Source organism: Carica papaya, chromosome 6, assembly GCF_054855325.1.
Source record: "Carica papaya isolate Zhongbai chromosome 6, ASM5485532v1, whole genome shotgun sequence".
NCBI classification, from domain to species: Eukaryota; Viridiplantae; Streptophyta; class Magnoliopsida; order Brassicales; family Caricaceae; genus Carica; species Carica papaya.
This window is the reverse complement of record NC_142314.1, coordinates 12,107,122-12,130,526: the sequence shown is the minus strand read 5'-3', so window position 1 is coordinate 12,130,526 and position 23,405 is coordinate 12,107,122. Positions and strand designations below refer to the sequence as shown.

At 32.0% G+C, this 23,405-nt stretch overlaps 2 protein-coding genes across 3 annotated transcripts; both read left to right on the top strand.

Annotated features, from left to right (window-relative positions):
* Nucleotides 1-1,223: 1,223 nt before the first annotated feature.
* Nucleotides 1,224-11,537, top strand: MIA40 (Cox19-like CHCH family protein). 2 transcript variants are annotated; one of them, XM_088222588.1, is made up of 5 exons: nucleotides 1,224-1,630; nucleotides 7,613-7,644; nucleotides 7,733-7,858; nucleotides 9,577-9,631; nucleotides 11,128-11,267. In XM_088222588.1, exons 1-4 carry the CDS (start codon nucleotides 1,486-1,488, stop codon nucleotides 9,583-9,585), a joined length of 312 nt encoding a protein of 103 aa, XP_088078714.1. In that variant the 5' UTR covers nucleotides 1,224-1,485; the 3' UTR covers nucleotides 9,586-9,631; nucleotides 11,128-11,267. The 2 variants fall into 2 exon arrangements, with proteins under 2 accessions (XP_088078714.1, XP_021886941.1); XM_022031249.2 differs by lacking the exon at nucleotides 9,577-9,631 and having other exon boundaries at nucleotides 1,232-1,630; nucleotides 11,128-11,537.
* Nucleotides 11,538-16,284: 4,747 nt separating this feature from the next.
* LOC110806409 (ribosomal RNA small subunit methyltransferase J) lies at nucleotides 16,285-22,817 on the top strand. Its single transcript, XM_022031251.2, has 6 exons — nucleotides 16,285-16,857; nucleotides 17,071-17,169; nucleotides 18,436-18,613; nucleotides 21,620-21,717; nucleotides 22,230-22,291; nucleotides 22,439-22,817. The coding sequence occupies exons 1-6, from the start codon at nucleotides 16,354-16,356 to the stop codon at nucleotides 22,560-22,562; spliced, it is 1,065 nt and encodes a 354-aa protein (XP_021886943.1). The 5' UTR covers nucleotides 16,285-16,353; the 3' UTR covers nucleotides 22,563-22,817.
* Nucleotides 22,818-23,405: the final 588 nt, after the last annotated feature.

The window sequence follows — 23,405 nt, the reverse complement described above, 5'->3', positions numbered from 1 at the left end:
GGAATCAAATTCTGAGCAAATAGTAGAATGTTTACCTTGTTTGGCGGCCGAAAATTGCTCCGGTGCGGCGGTGGGTGGCACTGGTAGGCTCCCCGACAACTGGGCTGTCTTCTCCGGTGATGGGCTCTGGCAGCTAGGGTTTGAGTTTGGGTGCGGATGAGGTTATTTATACCCATCCACTTTTGATCTGGATCGTCTATCGCATTTAATCTAAACCGTCCGATCACGATTAAATAGAGAGTGAATCTGAACCGTTTATCGCGATTCAATCTGGACCGTCCGTGCGCGATGCAATCTGGGCCGTCCGTGTGTATTTTGATCTGGGTCATCTGTGCGCGCGGGAATGGATCTCAGCCGTTCGATCGCGTGCACGCGGATCACCCACATAGCTCCCCTCGCGTGCTCTCCCACGTCATCGTCTCTGCCACCTGGCGCGTCCTGGTTGGTCGGGGCTGCTGATCGGGCAGCTGACGTGGCGTAACTTTTTTAAATTACGTTTTGACCTCTGGTTTTCGATTTTTCTTTCAAAAATACTCGTAGAATCCAAATTTTCTTTCCGATTCATCATTTATACAAAGTTATAATACACGAGATTTAATAAAATTTTAATTATATTTTTTCTCATAAATTTAGCTCTATTTTATAAATTCAGATTTTTCAAAAAGATATAAAAATTCTTTAGAGTCTTTTATACTATTTTGAACATGCTCTGAATTTGTTATAATATGAAATATTTGTAGAAATTTAGAGTGAGAATTTCACTATCTCAACAAGAAATGGATAATACCCAAAACAAAGATATACAACAGCCAATTACACAAATTTAATAAACTATATGTAAATTTTAATAAAGAAAAGTGTTAAGCTGAAAAAACAACCTAACAACTTTTCTTTTTCAGATTTTGCCATTCCACAAATTCCTTACTTTCTCCCCACATATTTCCAATATCATATTTTATATTTAAAATTTCCTTTCACATATTGTTTCTCAAATTTTCAAATTCAAAATAAAATGATATTCAGGTCAACATATATTAAATCGAATGTTATGGTTAGATTCAAACAGAAAAACAAAGTCCTAAATAAAAAAATCATTCCAGATGTAGAAAATGTTTAGGCAGAAGATTAATACGAAAAGCAGAAAATAATTAGTTTTAAAAATTGCCAACTACAAGTCCAGAAAGATAATATGAAAAATAAATTATATTTTGCTTTTTTGTTTTTTAAAGACCCAGACGCGGATCCGCCTCGCGTCAACGTTTAAGCTATAATTTTCAAAATTAATGGGCAAAAACAATAATTTATCCATCGGCAGCAATAATAAAATGACCTCCTGTCAAAATTTAGGGGAAGATCGAGTCTGAGAGCTGTATTTAGACTTCAGCGCAGACCTTGATTGAGGCGTAGTCCAGCGTCGTCTTCCTACTCCTCCTCCAATCATTGTTTGCTCAATCAAGGAGAATTAGGACGCAAGATAAGGAGATCATGGGTCAAGTGGAGAGCAAGAAACCGTCAGTCGTGGATGCTGCTGACCAATCTAAATCCTGGCATTCCTCCTCAGTACCTTCTCCTCCAGTTGACCGACAAGATTATCGAAGTTTTTCTGCTCCTATGAACTCGCTTTCTGCAGGTTTTTTTTTTTTTTGTCTCCCTTCCTTTATTGTCAAATGAGTGTATATAGATGCATTGCTGTATGTATTTTTTATATAGTTGCTGCAGCGTTTAAGACTGATACTCCTTATTTACCCAACATCATCTGTCTCTGTTGAGTTGCTTGCGGTGTGCGTTAAAGGTAGAGAGAAGAAATTATGAGCTTATTTGTGTTTTATAAAATGCTTTAGTTGTTTGGATCAGAATATTACAATTAGATTATAGGATTTGGCTAGTGATTGCTTGTTTTTTGGATTTTCAATGATCATCAGTCTTTTCTCAATAATTTTGTCGGAGAGATTAAATTGTGCCTAAATGGTTGGCAAGTGAAGAGTAATTTATCTTTAAGCATTAAGAGAATAGACAAAATGGAGTACTTTTTGGTGGGAGAAAGACACGGTAGAATACTTGAAAAAAAATCTTTTTTTAAAAAATATGAATAAAGCATTTGGTGGAGAGATATGTGGTTTTTGTTTAGCTAAAATCAGTACTAACATTAATTCTCAACTTTGATTGCTGGTTTAAAATAATGCAAATTGTAAAGATGAAAAGAAAAGAGAGAAGATTTTGGATCCTCATCCAGAGTTGAAACCATGTCCGGGATTAGATAAGGTTATAAATATCTGCTTTGGACCTACTCTTGTTTCCTTCTGAAGTGGCATCAATTGCCATAACTTTTGATCTTCCCACTAACAGTGGAGTCAGATGGTGTGGTTTATCATACATTAATGTCAATGATAGATTGTTAATCTGAGAAGTTGTTCAATAGAATCTATTTCCAAACTTTTTTTCTTTTTTTTTTAAGGAGTACAACTTTATATGGAGCTAGATATATAACACACCCCATGTACAGATCTGTTTTGTTGAGTGAACAGGATGGAGTAATGTCTTCATCTTCACATAAATAAGTGATATGTCTATAGTATGTCTTGCTTTGACTACTTAAGTTGTCATATTCACACTTTATCTGTCACTAGCTGTACAGGAAGAAGTGGACTCCAGGCAGATTTCTGATTGTTTAAGGATCCAGTGTCTCAGTCTTTTACTGTATTGTACAGCAAACGCCTTCAAATTAATTAATTGTTTTGAAATTAATTAAAATGAAAAAAGTAAAACTTCATTTCTATATTATATTCAATTAATTTGCATGGACTGAGGTATTATGTGAACAAGTATATGAATATTACTTTTTCCTTTCAAAAAAATTAAATAAAAACTTCAGTGATTTCCATGTTTATTTGCTAGAAATATGCAAAGGAGAGATATTTATGTCCATCTGTATATGTATGTGTGTGTTTCAAAGTTTTATTATCCTCTTCCTTTGTTGCCAGTGCTTATAAGTCCCTTTTTTATTGTCAGTTATTTTTCAACTTCATTACATGGTAGAGTTTGTAAAAGGAAGGAAAATGGGGATGGAGAGTTGGATTCAATTTTGATCAAGTATCCTTCTCTTGATATAATTCTTAATATAATGAATTTTACATAAATAACTAGATTATAGGATATTCTTAATGTTATACTTTAAAGGGATCATTACTGTTTTGCTTCTTTTCCTTGCTGCTAATGCTTATAAGTCTATGGTAGATTGTGTAAAAAGAAAGAACAGCAGAGGTTTTCATTCAATTTTTAAATCAAAGTGTTCTTTGTTCATATTTTTCTTTAAAGAGCATTTGTTACATGTCATCTAGAGTAACTGTGCATCTCTATTACCAAGTTTACATATGTTCAGAGGACTCATAATGAAACTCTAAAGTGACTAATAATGAATCTCTAAAGGGACTTTCAGTTTGATTCTTATTGGTGAAATCTCTAATTCTATATTTCTAACACCTTGTCAGCATAGAATCACAAAAGAAAGAAGTCTAAGAGAAAAAAAAATACAGTTTTATTCTTTTTAAGAGAATATATATATATATGCATATATGACTTCGTTCTTTGCATTTAGAGAACAGATTTGCCATGTTACTAGATTTAAATGATGGTCCCATAGTGCAGTTGGTGCAGCTTTGATCTGTCTTTTCTTTTTCTCTTAATTCACTTTTTTAAGACATCAAATTAAGTGGTGTTGAATTGCAATCTGGAAGGAATTACAGATTGTAGAATTCACAGCACCATGTGAGCTTAAAAGAGATGAGAGTCCCTTATTTTTTGGTAAGAAAAGCAGCTTTCTTGAAAAAAAGAAGGTAAAGAAGTGATGTAAAATGGTTTATGTGGAAATAGGTTAGAAGTTATGATTCTTTTAATTTAAAATTACTATACTATTTATGAGTCTAATATTATTATAGTTTTAGTAATTTACTATTTCTATTCTTATTAGTATTCTTAATATTATTAGTATTAGTTTCTTATTCTTACTAGTATTATTTCTCCTAATTCTACTAGTTTCCTATGTTTTAATTTAGTTCTAGTTAGGAAAATTATTTAGAGATTATTATAAATAGTTTTTTTAATTTCACTTATTGGTTATTCAAGTTATTAAACAAGTTTTTGAGAGTTTATCACTTTTCTGGTCATGTGATGCAATCAAATTCTTAAATGTGATGCTTAACACTTTTTAGGTGTGATGTGTAAAAAAATCCTAGGTGTGATATCTAGGTTTTTTTATCCCCAAATTCCTAATTGGACAAATTAACCTTATTTGTCCTACATTAATTTGGTGTAGAGCTAAAAAAACCCAATACCCAGATTCCCAAAATCTTACACTCAAAGAGTCCCAATTTATCTGGAAAAAAAATTCACAAAGAGGAAAAATTCACAAAAGCTCTAGGTGTAATGTCTAGGTTTTTCTTTTTTCTCCCTAAATCCCTAATTGGACAAATCAACCCTATTTCCTATTTGTCCTACATCAATTTGGTATTAGAGCACCGCCTCTATCACCAACTTCAAAAGGTCTCTATTGGCGGACCCATGAAGCTCTATCTCAGATTCCACCAGACAAAGTGCCACTCGCTAGTGCTAGTCCTCCCACCTTTGCCTCTCTCGATCCTGTATTTCTAAGCAACTCTGTCTCACACCGACTTCCGATCTGCAACTGCCACTTCCATTTAAGACCACTAACCAAAGATCAATGCCATCCGATGACCGGAAGTTGACGTGTGAAGCCCACACGTGGCTAGCCATGAGTAGACCTTGTGCAATCTGTTCTGTTTTGGCCTCTTTCATATGAGTTCCCGGTTCAACGAGAAATTAAGCTTCGACAATGGTGACCAACGCTGAATTAAATGTTAAATTTGAGATTCATGAGGCATGCACTAATACTAGATTGGATTAATGCAACATAGTGTCGAAACAATCTTAGAAGAATGGAGGCACTTATGCACCGTATCAATATGTCCCCCTATCCAAAATGTACAAGTTGAACAAGCTGCCAATAGAAGACATATTAAAGATAATGCAGAAGTAATGACAAGAGGGTAAAGGTTAAAGCTTCTGATTTTGATGGAAGAAGAGACCTTGATATCTTCCTTGATTGGCTTAGTTCAATGGAAGAGTACTTCAACTGGTATGGTATATCAGATGCACAAAGAGTTCAATTTGCCTTGATAAAGTTGGTTGGACTTGCAAAAATATGGTGGTACACTATTGATAAAAGTATAACAAGAAAGAGACTCGAAACATGGGATGAGATGAAACTGTTTTTCATGAAAAGCACCTACCTTCCAACTATTTTGACAAACTTCATAATCAAGTTTACATTTTATTCCAAGACAACATGTCAGTAATTGAGTGCACACACAAATTTGAAGAATAAAAGATTTAGAACAACTAGTTGAAGATAATAGTCAAATAACATCTAGATTCAAGGTAGTACTAAGAGTTGATGTTGAAAGAGAGTTAATTCGACAATATTTTGTAATTATAGCACAAACTTACCAAGCAAGCCTTGATATAGAAGAATATTTGAAATGCCCAATCCCAAGAGACATTATGGAATCCATTCCGAAAAATACAATTGAATCAAAATGTCAACTGAAGAGTGGATCAACATAAAATCTCAAAACCCTTAAAGGTAAGGAAGTTGTGTGCTTTAGGTACAGACAAAGTGGGCACATGAGTTATGAATGTCCAATCAAGAATAACTTGCATGTTGGACTAAAAGAAAAGGAAGAGGTGCAAGAAAGAGATGGTAGTTATTTATCCTATAAGGATGATGAGTTAGCTCCTAGTGAACAAGTACCTCTCTTTTGTTAAGGTGCATATCCTTAGACTCCGAAGTGGAAGAATAAAAAGATTCACGATGTCTTCCTATTGTTTTCTCCAACTGTCAACTCTATGGATGGGCAAAAAGAACCATTAAGTATTCCTATTGCTCAATATCTTTGCCTACGAATCAACTCCACAAAATTTCTACGCAACAAAGGATTTGGCGTACTAATTGGTCAACATATTAATTTCATCCTCCCACAAAGACTTAACACTCCTAAACAATTTTGTATTTCTACTATTTTAGGTATTTGCAAGAAAAACCAAACACAAAGGTAGCTAAGTTTTCGTAGGCAAGCTCAAAGGTCAAGGTTTTACATCATTTGCCACTTTAAAACTTGTGGACGAGGGTTATACTAAATAAATTAGAGATTATAATTCTTTTAAATATAAAACTACTATATCATCTAGGAGTCTATTATTGTAAATAGATTTGTAATTTCATTTATTGATCATTCAAGTTATATAATAATATTTTGAAAGTTTCTCATTTTTTTTTATTGTGTGATGCAATCAAACTTTAAGTATGATGCTTAAGACTTCTTAAATGTGATCTCTAATAAACCTTAGATACGATATCTAATTTTTCATTCCTGAGTCTCTAATTGGACAAATCAACCTTATTTGTCTTACATCAAGAAGGGAAGGTAAGATATCCTCCTATAGGAACACAAACATGAGTAACAAAGAGAAAAACAAAGATGAAGTAGTTCCAGTAAGGTAGAGCAATGAGGAGAATTATTTTTTATGTTGGATAAATGTAAAGGAATGTCCAGATTAGCATCCAGTTATCATTCTGCACTATGTTAGGTGGATTGACACAAGGGAAGCTTTTAGCTGTTATTGTTTATGGAGTTTTCAGTTTATTTCAGTCTGTGAACCTAACAACAGTATGATGGAGGTGAGACCTCTTAAATTTTAGGCTTTGTTGCAACCGATTCACAACTTAAAAAAAATATTGGTTTTAGGCCATTCAATTGAGAACAATTTTCTTAATTTTTTAAAAAATAAAAATAAAAATGGTGTATGTATATGTATGTGGTGGCAGCAGAAGGTTAACATTTTTGGGCGTGGTTCATAATCATGAATGTTTACCTTTAGCCTATTCAATGTCATGCTGAAGACAGAGCTGTCCCTAGAATTTCAGCTCCTGCTTTTCATGTTTCTAGCATATTTATTAGATACTCAGTTGTCTATCCCTATTTTGGTAACAATCAACTTTTACATTGTTGCTTTGGTTAAGAACATAGTCTGAGATATCATTTTCCACAATCAACTCAAAATTCTCAACTTCATTGAATAATAAATTATTCAGCATGCACTGCCTACATGAAACTATGCTGGGGGTTCCTTCTATATAGACACTAGAAAGTAAAACATCCCACCAAATTGGCATTTTTTGTAAGAGACTCGCCTAGGAAAGAAACTACTACAGTAGTATGGAAACTAAGCTGCTAAAGTTCAAAAGAAACTAAATAATTTTTGAAATGATTCCTAGCCTTTAAGATATCTTAATTGAGCCAAATACACAAAATCTCGTAATAAGACAGGTATTTCTTAATATATTACGCCAAGTATTTCTTGTATGTTACTCCTTTAGGTTTAGGTTCTTCCTATTTTGCATGAGTACTGCTATACTGAATTATGCTAATATAATCTAACTAATGGAAGTCCTGTAGTGTTTTGATTTGGAAAAGGCAGTGTCTCTTCTGAAACGTTTTCATAAATTTTTGATATTCTCCTAATCTTCCTTTTACAGAAACTGCAGCATATGACCGTGATGAGAATAAGGTTAGCCTGCATTTAAATTAAGTAACTTGCTTCTTCTTTTCTTTCTCCCCTCTGATAGTTGCTAAAGATTGACCAACAAATTTGTCAGTCTCTTGAAGACATGGCTAAGAAAGCGCTTGAATGCCCTTGCATAGCAGACCTGCGAAATGGGCCGTGTGGTTCTCAGTTTTCATCGGCATTTCTCTGCTTTCTCAAAAGTACTGCTGAGGAACAGGTACTTATTAACTGTGTTTTGGACCATTTCTTACTTAGCCATCTTTTTGTTCCGGACCATTTAATTTTCTACTCTTAAATCATAGTTATAGACAACATTTTAGCGGGTAGTATCAGATTTTGTCCATGATTTGAAGATGTATACAAGTGAAAGCGAGAAATAATAGAGAGAGTGCAGAGAGACGGGAAGAAGAGTATTTGAGAAGAAACACAGAGAGAATGAGTAATTGGAAATGAGAGAAAATGAAAAATGAGGTACTTTTCCATAAATGAGAAGGGGTACTTATATAGAGAGGGAAAAACTAAATTACAACTAATTACAAATGAGTCTCAATTAGTTAGAAACTAATTACGAACTAAAACTAATTAAGCTAACAAAACTAACACAACTGTTTAACTGTTCAAATGGTTTGGTAAGATATGGAGGGTGATAAAAGGAGAAAGATATATCATCTCTTATCCCTTTAGTACCAGATATTTGAAAGGAGAAGCTAGGACTATTTGTAGTTTTCCTTCTCCAAAGATTGGAGGCGATGTCTATCTTTCCACAGAAAAGATGCCTAGAAACAAAACTATGGCATGCTATAAAAATTACAAATATTATAAAAATATAAAACAACTTTTTTATTCTTTAAAAGAGTTGTATCTCTTCACAATTAATGTAATATAATTTTATTAATTATTTGAAAATAATTATTAAAAATGAATTTTAATAATGATAAATGACATTATTTAATTAGTTATATCTTAAATATTTAATATATTTATTTTTATTAATAATATTTTTCCTTAATTTCTTAATTTCTGTATATAAAAAAAAATATCTATAAAAGATAATGATAAGTTGCATTCCATCATAATTACAAATATATATATGTATTTATTTAATAAAAGAATTAAATGATACAAAATAAACATATAAGGAGAAGTAGATATAGCTTTTCAGTACAAAAACTATCAGCATTAAATCTAAGTGTGTTTTTCTTGAAAAAAAGTGGTGTAACAACTATGAATGAACACTGTAAAAAATAAAAGAGCACAAGAAAAAATCATTTAAGAAAGAAGTCTTTATTTATATTTTTTTCTTCTATGTAAGTTATATATATATATTATAAATTCTTAAAATATTATATTCATAGATAGTAATTTATTTTTTAAAGTACAATATCTAGCAACTAAGTCTCCTTTTTTATGGTTTATATCAGTGATTAATGTTTTTTATCTTTTAAAAATATAATTGATTGTATAATTGTTCTATTATGTTATTAAAAATAATGGCACTTATTTATTAAATAAATGTCACCGAATTATATGATTGTTATATCAAAAATAACTAAAATATTTTTGTTAAAAAATTATAATATAGAAGTTTTAATCATTAAACCATAATGTATTATGGATGATATAGTCTTGCTTATGATTATATTATCTATAATTGTCACAAACATAGAACTCTTAATTAATATTGTTATTAAATAATCAAGTAATACAATCAAATTAAGAAAATGCATAGAAAAACAAGTATACTACAAAAAGTAATCTAAAATTTTGATAACTAGTCAATATTGAATATATGTACTCTTTATTAACATTAAGAACAAAGAAAAGTATAAAAATTATTTATATATATATAATATTATTTATTTCACTTATCATCAACTGTAGAAGTCAAATATGCATTTATTAAAAATATTTGTATTATACTTTTTCCAAAATTAGGTTGGGTGAACCTACTTTCATCCACGGGAGCTAACTCCGATGGGCGGCAACCCCGGTGGGTGGCTTGTTTATATTATCTCATATATTCATTTAAATAAATTGGTATATACATACAATCTTTACATGATTATAAACAATATATTATACTTGTTAATTATTTACATAATATATTACAAAACAAATATTTCTGTTAGGTTTAACCAATTGCTTTAGACTTAATATTTTAATGTTATTATTATTCGTTCCAGTTGATTTATTGATGAATTGTGCATTAGTTTGAGTTTTGAGGAAAAAGAGATCATACTGTATCATACCTATTAATAGTAGCCGATACGTGTTGTGTTATTGTTGTATGTATATATATATTGTACATGACAAGTACCAATTAAAACTGGTGAAATTAGTTACTACACTCAAAACTGGTCTTATTGGCCGGTATACCATTTTACTTTTTTTAACCCAAAAAATTTTTGAACTTCTGCTAAAAATCTGTATTTTAGTTTTTGTTTATTAATAAGCTGTAAAGACTAAACTACAAAATCCCTAACCCTGACATCTAAATTTTTAGACACACTCTTTCTATCCTAGTCTCTCGGCTAGAAACATCTTACTGTTGCATGGCTCGATAAAATTATTTGATTTTCTTGTATATTCTTTTTACTGTAATGTTCTTGTTTCTACTTCCAATTTTTCAGTGGGTTACTTAATATACTGAAGGCTAAAGATTTAAATATATTTTATGTTATTTGATTTTCTTTAGGAACTATACTTCTTTAAGAACTGAACCGCTGGCGATCATCAGCAGCCATGTCAAACGACATATGGCAGCTGACAGAAAAAACAAGTATTAAATTTGTGTCACGTGTTAACTACAGTGATACATAATATAATTGTTAACATGTTAAAATGCTATAAATAGAAAGATATTAAATTTAATATTTTTTAAAATTACATAAACTAAACTAATATAAAATTGAAGTAGATACTAAATTGAACAAAAATTAATAGTATAGGGACTAAATATATATTTAGCCCTTTGTTACTTTAGTTCCAACCTTTAGGAACCAACCAACATTCCGTAATCAGCTTAATCTTTTTTTAGTTTTAGGAATAAATTAGAATTCGAGTAGTCAACTTTAAACTTGTATAAATTAAGAGATGTGGTTTCATTATTTTGGGATTAGTATGTTAGGTTATGATATTATTAATGATTAGAATTTTAACAATGTCATTAAAACTTTAACTATATTGTAAAGTCGTACACGTGCCATACTCTCTTTTTTAGTGCTTTGTTGATACATATCTTATACTTTTTATTTTAAAAAAAATACTTGTTATCAATTAACAAACTAAATAGAAAATATAGAATTTTATAATTTACTATGATTTTGAAGTTTTTTAAAGTACTGTTATTAAAGTATTATAAAATATTAACAAGTTATTCTAGAATCATCATAAAATACCACATAAATTTTTCAATTATGCATATTTGAATCTTCAAAAGAAAAAAGAAATGGGACAGATGTTTGGACTTTTGATTTTTTCTTGTAGGGCTCCGATTGTGTCTATCAGTTCGTGGCTTTGCAGAACTGTATTAAAAGCAATCCTAATGCATTTAAGGAGGAGGAAGTCAAGAAAGAGGGTGGACCAACTCAAGAATACAGAGTCCAGCCTCCCTACTTTTCCAAGGAATCAGAAAGTCCAAAGGCCAGACTTTAGCACAAAAGTTCATGGAATTCTATTCTCCTTTTTTTTTTTTTTTTGTTTATTTTCCCTTTTTGGAATTTTATCTGCTTCTCTCGTTAACTTTTAATTCCTGCAAATGGAGATTAAGATGTGGGGAAGAGAATGGGATGGAACTAAAATAAGGAGATGCATGATTAAGATTTGAATAAATCTGAGCTTGTCCAAGAATAGTTCTGGTTGGATTTGATAAAATCTTGACTTGAAATCTTTTGAAAGAGTTTTCAGCTTAAGCCAGTTATCAACTTGAAAGTTGGCAGATGCAGTTACATATGTTCAATTACATGAATTTTTTTTCTAGAATAATTAGTTTATGTTTTTAACTCGTGATGTATAGATGCTAGTCAATAAAAATAATTGGAGGAGGGAATATCAATTATTGATAAAACTCCTGGTAAGGCTAAAAAATTTGAAAACGTGTTTAACTGTGCATTTTGGCTATGGGCAATAGCTGATAAAAACATCCTCAATATCTGTCTTTGATTTCCACCAAATCTGGAAAACAATCTTTTGACTGCTCAAGTTGGAACTTTAGAAAGGGAATTTGTGTCTTGTGATAGATTTGTAGTATAAAATGTATTTATCTTTGACTGCCTTACGTGTGTATAAGTACTTATCTACTCTTTGCAAATAATACATAACATAAAATCAGAAATTTTTCTCAACTTCCTTTTCTCAATCTAGATTTTATTAGGGCATCAAAGTCATGACTAGCTTAATCTGTGTCTTCCTATTCTTTCTTTCCAAATTTAATTGTCGTTCCATAATTTTCAACTCCTATCACTTTTTCTCACAATACTTATACGGTAATTAAACATAAATTATCTTATGTGAAAAACATAATTTGTCCTTAAAATTTATAAAAAAATTTAAATGTAACATCATTTCTTTTCATCAAATGTTTATTTAAACCTAGAAATTTTTTCTAATAAATTCTCAGTCTCACTTTTATAACCTAGCTTAAAAAATATTAAATGCTCCTTGAATTACTCATTTCCTTTTTAATTGAAGATGTTTTTCCATATGTATTTGGTCTTAATACATCATTTTAAGTGTGGGATGCTCTCCATAAGGCTTTTGGATAAGTTTTTATCAAGTGCTAATTATAAATATATATTACTTTTTAAGAGTTTAAAAAAAATATTATTCTTACTATTTTAAAGAAGTAAAACTCATTACTGATGAGTTTGTAGTTGCAAGAAGATCATTATCCAATACAAATTCAATGCTATTATACTTTATAATTCCCAAAGATACTTAATATTCTTCTTATCAACCTATAAGCCTCAAAAAATTTCTTTAACTACTCTTATAGTCTTCTAATGATTTGTTTAACTCTCATAATAAAAGATCTTTTAAGTTGCAAGTCCATGTTATTTACTTTAAAAAAACATCAAGGTGCATACTGGTCAACAACCAAATAAAATATGATACTTTTCCACAACCAGATCTTATAATGTAACTTTAGGTTCTGCTACCTTAAGCAACATTACGAATTATGTCTTTGATGTCATACTCTAAATCTTGATGGTTATATTAATTAACATGGATGTTACTGTTGGGACCAAAATTTCAACACATACATATATGCCATACTCGTTTCAATAGAGTTGTGCTTCTTTTTGTCAGTCATCTTTCGTCAAACTTTACTAGCTACATTTTATAATTATGCTTTGGTTACACTTAATAGGTCTTCTTCTAGTGGCAATGGTGCAACCTCTTTCAAGTATGCTTCTAATCCATGTTTTATCCATCGTCTCGACTCTTTTACGATAGTTTTTCTCTATCACTTCCTCTTTAGCAACCTCCCAGGTACTACTCCTAATGCCCTCTCATATCTTATGACATTGCAAGAATTGCTCAGATCCCTTACATTATTTTCAGTGATCTTTATAGTATGTTTGGAACCACAATAATCTTAGTACCTTATTGCTATTGTAACAGCCCCGAAAATCTAAAAGAAATATATAATAATTTAAGTGCAGAAGCAAAATAAAAATGTAACACCCACTAATTTTATAATTTTTATTATTTTTATTTTGATTTTTTTTAATTTAATTTATTTAGTTTATTTTATAATTTTTGAATTTTAATTGATTAATTTAATTTAATTTAATTTAATTAAATAAAAATAAAATAATAATAATGATAAAATTGGGTAAAAATATTATTTGGATTTAATTGAAATTGATTTTGGAAAAAAGGGGTGAAAATTAGGATTCTGGGGGTATTTTTGAAAAGAAAATCGGAAATCAGGGGTTAAAACGCAATTTAGAAAAATTGTGCCCCGTCAGCGCCATGTCAGCGGCCCAGTCAGCAGCCCTGGCCAACCAGGACCTGCCGCATGGCAAGACCACGTCGACCCGAAAACGGCCACGTGGGCGATCCGCATGCGCGCGATGGGACGGCCCAGATGCGTCCCCGCGCGCACGGACGGCCCAGATCAAGCGTGCGCACGGACGACCCAGATTCAATCAAGTACGAACTGACCAGATTTAATCAAGATGGACGGATGTGATTAAAAGGCAAAAGGATATAAATAAAACCCCCACACCTGACCACAAAAACCCTAGCCACCTGCCCTCGTTGGAGAAGATGAACCAGATGCCGGAGGAGCCGGTCGCCGCCACCCGCCGCCGCACCGGGGAGTTTTTCGACCGCCGATCGAGGTAAATTTTATACCCCGGCTCTTTTTTCAATGCTGAGTTCCCCTGTGGCCAAATCAGAGCCAAAATTCCGGCCAAACGGCCGGAAAACACGGCCGAAACCCAGCGGCGCCGCCACGCCCCTCCTCGATTTTTGCCTCCGATGAGGCCCTTCCCGGCCTCCGTTTGATACAATTTTTATATCACCGTGATCACCATTCTTTTCTCTACAGGTTGATCAGAGCCAAATCACAAAAACACGAACCTCGCCGGAGAGCCGCCGCACCCGAGGGCACCGCTGCCGGTAAGCTTCGGTTTTTCGTAATTTTTTGGCCCCCCGAGGGCCCTAGGGTTCTTTTATCGCGGGGATCGATGCAAGTGTGGCCGAATTCAGCCAGAAACGGCCGAAAACGGCCAACCCGAGGCGAATCGCCGCCGCAAGCTAGTAAGGCTTTCATTCTATCTGTTTATTTGATCACACCCCTTTCTTATTTTTCTCTAGTCTCCATTACCAAATCAAACATAATCACATAAACAAATAAACATGCATCCGGTAATACAATCATGTCTTAAATCCCAAATCAAACAGTGGTCTGGTAATGCAGTAATACGTGCATTTAAATTATAAAATAGATAAATCAGATACTGTCATACTTTTAGATTGTAAAATAAATCAATAGAGAACAATGTTCAGTTTGGGCTCCATTAGCAATCCATAATTAGTTGTGTACATTTATTTAATTTGTACAAAATACCGTATTATTATTTATTTAAACTTCAATTCTGTGATAGGGAATAGAATGAGAAATCCTTACTCAATTTGACGTCAAAAAGCTAAACGGTTTACTGCGCCTACGGATGGTCCCTGAGTTCCATGAATTTTTCTCTAGGAACTGAAACGCGCTTATAGTACCTATAAATGTTCCAAATAAACTCAAAATCAATCCCAGAGCCCGCTCGGCCAATTTTAGAAATCTGGCACAGCGGCTCCGTCGTGCTCCGACGACGGTGCTGTCGCCCGCGGCGGTGGTTCGCCTTGGGTCAGCAATTTTTGACCGAATTCAGCCGATTTTGCATCGATTCCTGTGAGCACACACACTAAAGGACCTCTGTGATCCGAAAAAATACAAAAAATCAAAACTTATCGGTGGCGGGTCTCTTCGGTGCGGATGGAGTTATTTATACCCATCAGCTTTTGATCTGAGCCGTTCATCGCGTTTGATTTATATCGTCCGATCGCGATTAAATAGGAAGTGAATCTGGGCCGTTCATCGCGATCCAATCTGGGCTGTCCGTGCGCGATTCACTCTGGGTCGTCCGCGTGTGAGAACAGACCTCAGTTGTTCGATCGCGTGCACGCGGATTGTCCACGTGACTCCTCCCGCGTCAGTGCCTTTGCCACTTGGCGCGTCCTGGTTGGTCGGGGTTGCTGACTAGGCGTCTGACATGGTGCAATTTTTTAAAATTGTATTTTAACTATCGATTTCTGATTTTTCTTTCAAAATACCTCACGAACCTAATTTTTCACCCATTTTTTCTAAATTTATTTTTAATTTAATTCTTAATAATTTTTTTAATCTATTTTTTTATTAAAATAAAATAAATAAATAAATAATTATAATTACTAATAAAAAATAAAAAGAAAAATTTTGGTGGGTGTTACAACTATTTTCTAAGACTTTATTGTTTAATAATTTTATTCTCAAAGTTTGTACCTCCCTTTTGACTAACTTTTTTTTATTTTAACCAAAATTTTCATTCACTCCTCTAAATTTGACATCTCTTTTTGATTGTTTCCATCTTATGATTATTTTCTCATGTATATACAATTAACTTGAGATAAAAATGTAGTTGATTTTGATTCTGGATTAATTTATATATTTAATTAATTTAGTAGATAAATATTTTGATTAAAAACATATTTTTGTTTCTTAAAAAGTAGACAATATAATTACTTTGAAATTTAAAACATACAAATGTAAGAATATAGTTTTAGGTATACTATCACTAAGTTTACTTTAAAAATTTATTTGAACTAAAAAAATATAACAATGATATGCTGGTTTTAATTTTAAGAGAACTTTTAGTGCACATTTAGTATAATTTTTATTATGTAAAAAATTTAATTAAATTATTTAACTAAAAATATCATTAAATTATAATAATATAGTCAGCAGCTAATTTTATATAATTGGTAAATAAATTATCATTAATTTCTTTTTACCATATTCTAAAGGTTGTTTTTTTTTTTAAAAAAAAATAAAAAATAAAAACCCGTTTTTATCAAAGAAATAAATAAATAAAAATAAAATGAGACAAAACCCATAAACCCTTGTAAGGTGTGGGTGTGGCTGCTGACTGGGAGCTAACCTTCAGAAAAAATTCACTCATGGCTTTCGTTACTTCTTCATCTCCCTCTTCATCTTCTTTTGCTTCTTCACAGTTGCTTATCAGACCTCACAAAATCCCAAAACTACCCTTTCCTCCTCTCCTAAATTCCAAGTCCGCACTCACCCCCTGGATTCCTTTTTTCCAATCACACAGACCGAAAATTTCACCGATTCTAGTCTCGGCATCGGTCAAGAGCTCAAATGCCATTGCAGCAGAGAGCAAGAAGCAGTCAACATCTAATCATTCCAAGAATAACGGTGAAGAAAAAAAGGAGGTGGAGGTGGAAGTAGAGGAGGAGCTGCCATGGATTCATGAAAAGGCATTGGATCTTGTTGAATTCACTGGCTCTGTAACGCAGGCAATTCCTGGGCCCAGAGTGGGCACCAGCTCCTTGCCATGGATCCTTGCTATCCCCTTGGCCTACGCCGGCATCACCTTCGTCATTGCTTTTGTTAAGACCGTTAAGAAATTCACTTCGCCTAAGGCCAAACGCAGGAGACTGGTCTTTCTCCCCCTCATTTCCTTATTCTGTCATTTTCTTATCTGCCTACCTAAATTTCTTCTTAGTTTTATCTATACGATGTCTGTATGTCTTTTGGGTTTATTGGTTTTGGATTATCAGCATCCACATTACAGATATTTGTGTCCTTATCATATGAATTTCTATGCACTTGATTTTATGTTTTATTTTAAGGGTTTTTCTTTTTCTGCTCAGGTGAATAAAAATGCTTTGCTATGTAAATCAATAGACGAGTTATTCCAGAAAGGAAGAGATGCAGTGCAACATTCAGCTCTAAAAGGTCTAGCGCAAAAGGTGAGGCAAATATCTGTTGAACGAATCTCTGCCTTAAAAAGTTTCTAACAGAGTAGCTCGTCTTTGGTATGCTATTTGGGGGAGAGTTAATTCTCACCTTTGAAGATTGGAATTGAATTCACACCATCAAGGAATCTAAGTAGAATGGTGATTAAAGCACAACTTGTAATGTCCTAATTATGCTTATTAAGGGGGTGATTGGAAATGTTGATTCAGTGCTTATAGTTATGCATATCGGGTTCTTAAAATGAACTTGAAGAAGGTAGAAAATATCTATCCTATTCCTAACAAAAAATTCCTTATTTTTTAATTTAACCAATTTACTTAATTATCTTATTGATGTTTTCTTCAAATTAACAATATATACATAAAAAAATCCAAGTCCTAACTATTTATAAAAATATATGTATCTTCATTGATTTTTTAATAAAAAGAAACTTGTTATTTTTTAGGATTAGCACTCTATCCAAACGTGTAGTAACCTATTTTTTGAATAAAATTTGTTTCCTTAAGGTAATTTAAAGCACCTCACTGTTTTAAGGACATTTTTTTTCCATCAATCCCAAGCGCTCTCTTAGGCTGAGAGAAGAATCAAGAAATTGACTAGGAACCGATCGAGAAATGGAACAAAGACAAGCTAAAAATACTATAGACAAATAGCATAGTAATGTTTTGCAATGCTGTTATGCACTATTGCTTTCATAATTTTATTAGTGTTTGCTGGTTATCATAGAAGTAATCCTTTAACTGAAATTACGGTAAACTTGGTCAGATTCATCTCTTGAAATTCGCTTGTTGCAGTAATTCATCTCAAGTATCCAGAGATATGAACCATGTAGTCGACTCAGCAAGATTCACTCTTAAACACTATTATCTAACTAGTAAAAGGGAAAAAAAACATCTTGCTAAAGCTACGATCTTAGTTAGACTCTCTCTTTTTTAGTTTTAGGAAAAATGACCTTAGACTGGATAGGTTGGACAAAAGAATTCATTTTGCTGTTTAGATATGTCTTATGGTCTATCATTTCCAAGTATATGGTCTCTAACAAAGGGAAAGGTAATCCCAAAAAAGCTAAGTATATTTATGTGCTTTAGAAGGCTAAATGAGAGTTCATAACTGTTTTGGCTCTTTTCTGAAGTCTGAACTGTGTCCATGTACATAACGCAGAAAAAGGTGATACACTTGTTCATTTTGTTATTTTTGCTGCTATTCAAGCATGTATTTTTCCATCTGGGTTTTGATAGCAGCTACTAATTAATATCCAGACAGATTTTAGCATGGAGGACATTTTGCGCAAGTACATTCGATATGCATTGAATGAAAAACCGTTTAATCCCAGCCTTGTTGCTGACTTAATCCACCTTAGAAAAGCATCTTTGTTAGATGATTCCCAGGTTGCTGAAATTTTAAATGAAATCTCAAGGAGAATTGTCCGAGAAAAAGGTAATCCATTTTAGCTCCAGGCTTATGTATATATTTTAACTGCAAGCTCTTCTCTTTTGGTAAATATAGAAATATTATACATGTTCAAAAGGTCCAGTATCCCTTGAGTGGATTTTATATTTGGCATAAGTTGGTGATTGTTCTTTTGCACTAAATGGGACTTGTCTATCTGAATTCTAATGTTACAGATTGAAATGCCAAAACAAATAATCTCCTTTTTAATGGCTAGCATTTTGGATAACTTGGATGTTGATGATTTGCCATAAATTGTTATTTAGGAGGTCAATGCTTTATTTTCAGTCGTCATTTTCTTCCTAGCCAATGCTAGACTGACTAGCTGAGAGACCACCAAGTTTTGGTAGGGATATTGAAGTGGTTAGGTGAGTTAAGAATATTGTTAGCAACAGAAGTGGATATGAAAGGTTAGGGGTTACATGGTGGCACCAGCCTTCAGTAGTCATAATCGATTTATGCTCCATGAAACTCCTGTCATTGCTTTTGTTTGATGCTGAAATGAAGACTTCTGTTCAAGTGATGTTGTTGGATGGAGTTGTGGAAATATTATGGTATTGTTGTTCTACACTAACGTTAACAATGTTTTCCTCTAACCTGGTAAAATTTTCATATGGTTTTGTAACCATTTCATTCATATATTCATGGCCTAAGATGAATGTTTCGACTTTTAGCATTTTTGGTCTTTATTTTGTGATCATTATTCTTTTTAATCCTCCATTACTTGGATTTTATTACAATGATCTCTGCAGCCTTGGTCACATGTTGCTCTTCTAATGTGTGGCTGCATTTGTCCCAAATTTTCATTTGTCTTTTGACATTTTGTGAGTAGTTCATGTACTTTCTCTGGCCTTGGTCTTGCTGGTTGGTTATACTGGATTATGATGTGGAATGTTATAAACCTACTGATGCGGAACCAGAATTAACAATGTAATCCACAATGTTCATTAAGGCACCAAAACTTAAATCCTATAAAAACCTCTCTACTTAACCCGTTATCAATAGAGTGATAAGAATTAAAATTATTAGGAAATTAAAAGAATAGGAATAGGAAAAACGTTACAAGGAATATCTTGATAAATTGATTCAATTCCTTAACAAAAAGAATGAAGACAATTTACTAGTTGAAAGAAACTTTATAATTTTATTAATTGAAACTTGAATAATTATAATTGTGAATTGAACACCTATTTATAAAGTAAGTCATGTGTATTATAAGAAAATAAATTTTTTAAATTAATAGTAAAATTATAAGAAAATTAAATCTTGTTTTGAATGAGAAAATAATAAAAATTAAGAAAATTTTGAGTAAAATAGACTAAACAGGATCTTACATTTTTAAATGTAAATATTTTAATTAATTGTGGAGAAAATATGAAAAGTAATATGGTAAATTAGGGTTGACCATTAAAGGAGTAAAGAGATCACTCATATCTTTCCTAAGCCATGGGGGATTTCATTCTTTAAGGAATGAAATTTGATTTTCTCTTCTTTTAAAATATCACATAGTTTAGTAAGAAATCTTTTCTTTTGGCTGATTCTTCCTTTAAATGAGAAAATTTTCTGCTGGAGTATGGTAGAAAATCTCATGGGCAGAAGATCTATCCTTCATGGGAAAATCTTTTTTTTTTATTGCTTATTTTCTTCTTCCACTTGGATTGAGTTGCATGGACCATTATACCTTTGAGTTAATGAACTTGTTTTCTTCTTCTCTTGGGCTTCTTCACTTGATCCAAATCCGTCCTCCTCATTAATCCATTCTTGGATAAAAAGTTAAAAGGTTTGTTGTAACCTTTTTGCTCTTTCTAAAGTGATGGGTCCACTTGGCATGGTAACACTTTTTCTGAGTCTTCCTTGGCTGTCATCCTCCATTGGATCGGGTTTTGCTGCGGGTTGATTTCTCTTGGTCGTCCATCTCTTTATGGACCATGCTTACATCACCTACACTTTGAAACAGATTTCTAATAATCTCTTTGAAATATTTCAGTAAATATTACTTCATTTTCTTTTATGTGTCAATTCTATCACCAAATAGTGTGCATCAAAGACCCTCTGAGATGAACTCTTCTGTTATCATTTCATTTGGGATTTTATCATGGTTCTATTCTTTAGTTAATTGACCTTTAGATGCAATTTTACCCTTTGAAAAACGTTCAATTTGGAGATTTACAATGGATCCTGGTGTTCATTCTGCTTGTCGATTGTCTTGGTTATGGTTCTGAGTTGGTTATGTTGGCAACTTTTTTTTAGTTCTTATTTATTCTTTCATACATCTTCTAACTTGCCAAACTACCAGCAACTATAAAGCCATGGATAAAATGAACATGTCACATGAATGTGGATTTTTTCTTTGCAAATGTTTAATTTTGCTCTACAGGAAACAGTTGAAATTATTGATCTAGAGCTACAGTGTATGGACACCTTCTGATGCAGAACAAGAGGATCCTTAAGTGGGCATATTTCAATAATTAAGGATATGATGCAGAAACTAATAAAGGAAAATAAATGTTTTGTAAAGTTTTATGCTAAAAGAAATAGGAACATTGCATTTCTTTTTCTAGTCGAAATAAAAGAAAGTTTGTGATAAATAAAAATGGGAAGATTTAATTTTCTTTTCCTAATTATTCTCGTAGTTCTTTCTATTTAGTTTGTTTTTCTATTTTCTTGATTTTCTAGATTTTTTATTTCTAATTATACTTTGTACCTATAAATAAGACATCTATCTTAGTTATGAAGTAGAGTATTTATGATTATTATTCAAATATTAAAATATTGTTTTGATTATTGAGATTCAAAGTCTCTTTATCTTATATCACCTTATGTACACAGACTTTCTGGAAGTAATTCGTCCTTTCATAAAAAAAGTTTTTTTTTTTTAATGTTATTAAGTGATCTGAACCAGACGAAGTAAATGATAAGTCCAGATGAAGTAAGAGAAATGTCTTAGTGTTGATACTGGTTTATCAGATGCTGACGGCTTTTCTTTGCTTCCAGGCCCAGTTGTAATGGACATGTCAGGATTTACTGAGAAAGGATTTAAGAGAAAGCTTGCTGTACAAGCCCTTTTTGGAAAGGTTTTCTATCTTTCTGAGGTATGTGGTTGAACAACTAATGAGTTACCTCCTCAGGACTGCTATTTCTGATTCGGTATTTTATGTTGCATTTCAATACTTTTCTTGTACAAATTTCCTGTTTAGGAGTCTTTTATTTGAACAGACTATTTCTGTGTTGTTGCTTTTTGAAGACTATCTGTTGTTGCTTTTTGAAGACTATCTTGTGAAATTATCTTATTATTCATTTTTCTCGATCAACTGGATCTTGGACTTTGAAACATGTGGGGTTTATATGTTAATTGATTTGTGTCTTGGAAACAGTCATGTCATATATAATGCTTCACTTTAAATCTTATTCTGATGTATTATCCGAATGTAATCCAAGTGACTTCTGAGTTTCCGTTTGTCTCGAGGGGTTCTATATTTAAATTGGTTAGGTTACTAGGATAACATTGCTTGCTTCCATAATTGTGCAGTAGTATGTAATGTTTCTTTAGCACTATATAGCATGTTGGATTGACTCTGTTGTTGTCTTGGCTTTTTCGAACCAGCTGCCCGAGTTCTGTTCAAGGGATAACTCTTTAATTGTCAAGGAAATATTTGGAGTTACAGAGTAGGGAATTCTTTGTGAACTTTATACTCTTTATTTGGTTAAATGATGAAAAATGCTGTAGCTTCTTTATCCTTCCTTCTTTCTATAGTCATAACAAAACTTTCAACTGATATTACTAATGTAGTTTCCTTCATCTACTTCTCTCAGTGAAGATGCAGACAAACTTCGATTACATGCTCTTTCTGAAGCTGGGGATCTAGGTTCACTTGAGAAAATGGTTGATGGTACTGATTCCGAAGATTCCAAGGAGGACTTGCCTGATGCTTCTTGATCCATGCATATAATCACATTCATAGAGAACAAAGGCGCAGAGAAAAGAAAGGATTTCATCTGCGTATTCCCGTACAGGGAATTGTCTGAACTTGGAAACATGCAGTAGATATTCATTGGCAATATTTTCAGGGATCAGCTAAACTTCTAAGTTGAGATGAGAAATTTTGATGAGAAAAAGTTATAATTATTAGATCATTTTTATCTTAAAAAAATAATTTTGATTAATTAATTAATAAAAATTATTTACGCATTATTTTTAAATTATTTAAAACAAAGTAAAATGTTAGAAACTAAATTAAATTATTTTATTAAAAAGAAATATAAATTATTTTATTAAAAAGTGGACAGAAATTAGATATTTAAAACGAAGTAAAATGTTAGAAATTAAATTGGAAACAACTTTTGTAAGGAAAGAAATATAAGAAATTAAATTAAAATAAATATTAAAAGTCGGATACTAATTTAATTATTTGTTTAAAGAAAAAAAAAAATAGTAACATAAATTAAAAATAATAATTACTGATTACTTATGTAAAAGAAAATTAATTAGTAATTAATAAGATTTGGCTTGAAGTCTTATATCGAAAATCAAATAATTATTATGAATATTTACTTAACAATTTATTTATATATAAAATAGTTATTATTTAAAAATTACATATGTATAATAAATATTCAAATTATTTACAATTTATTTGTAAGAAATATATTAAAATTGAAAATTTAACTAATAACATAGGGTCACTTATCCACGTTCCTGTATATAACATTATTTTTAAAAATTAATTATGTATAGAATGAGTAAAAATTATGCTAAAAAATCAGTAAGAGATTTCAAATA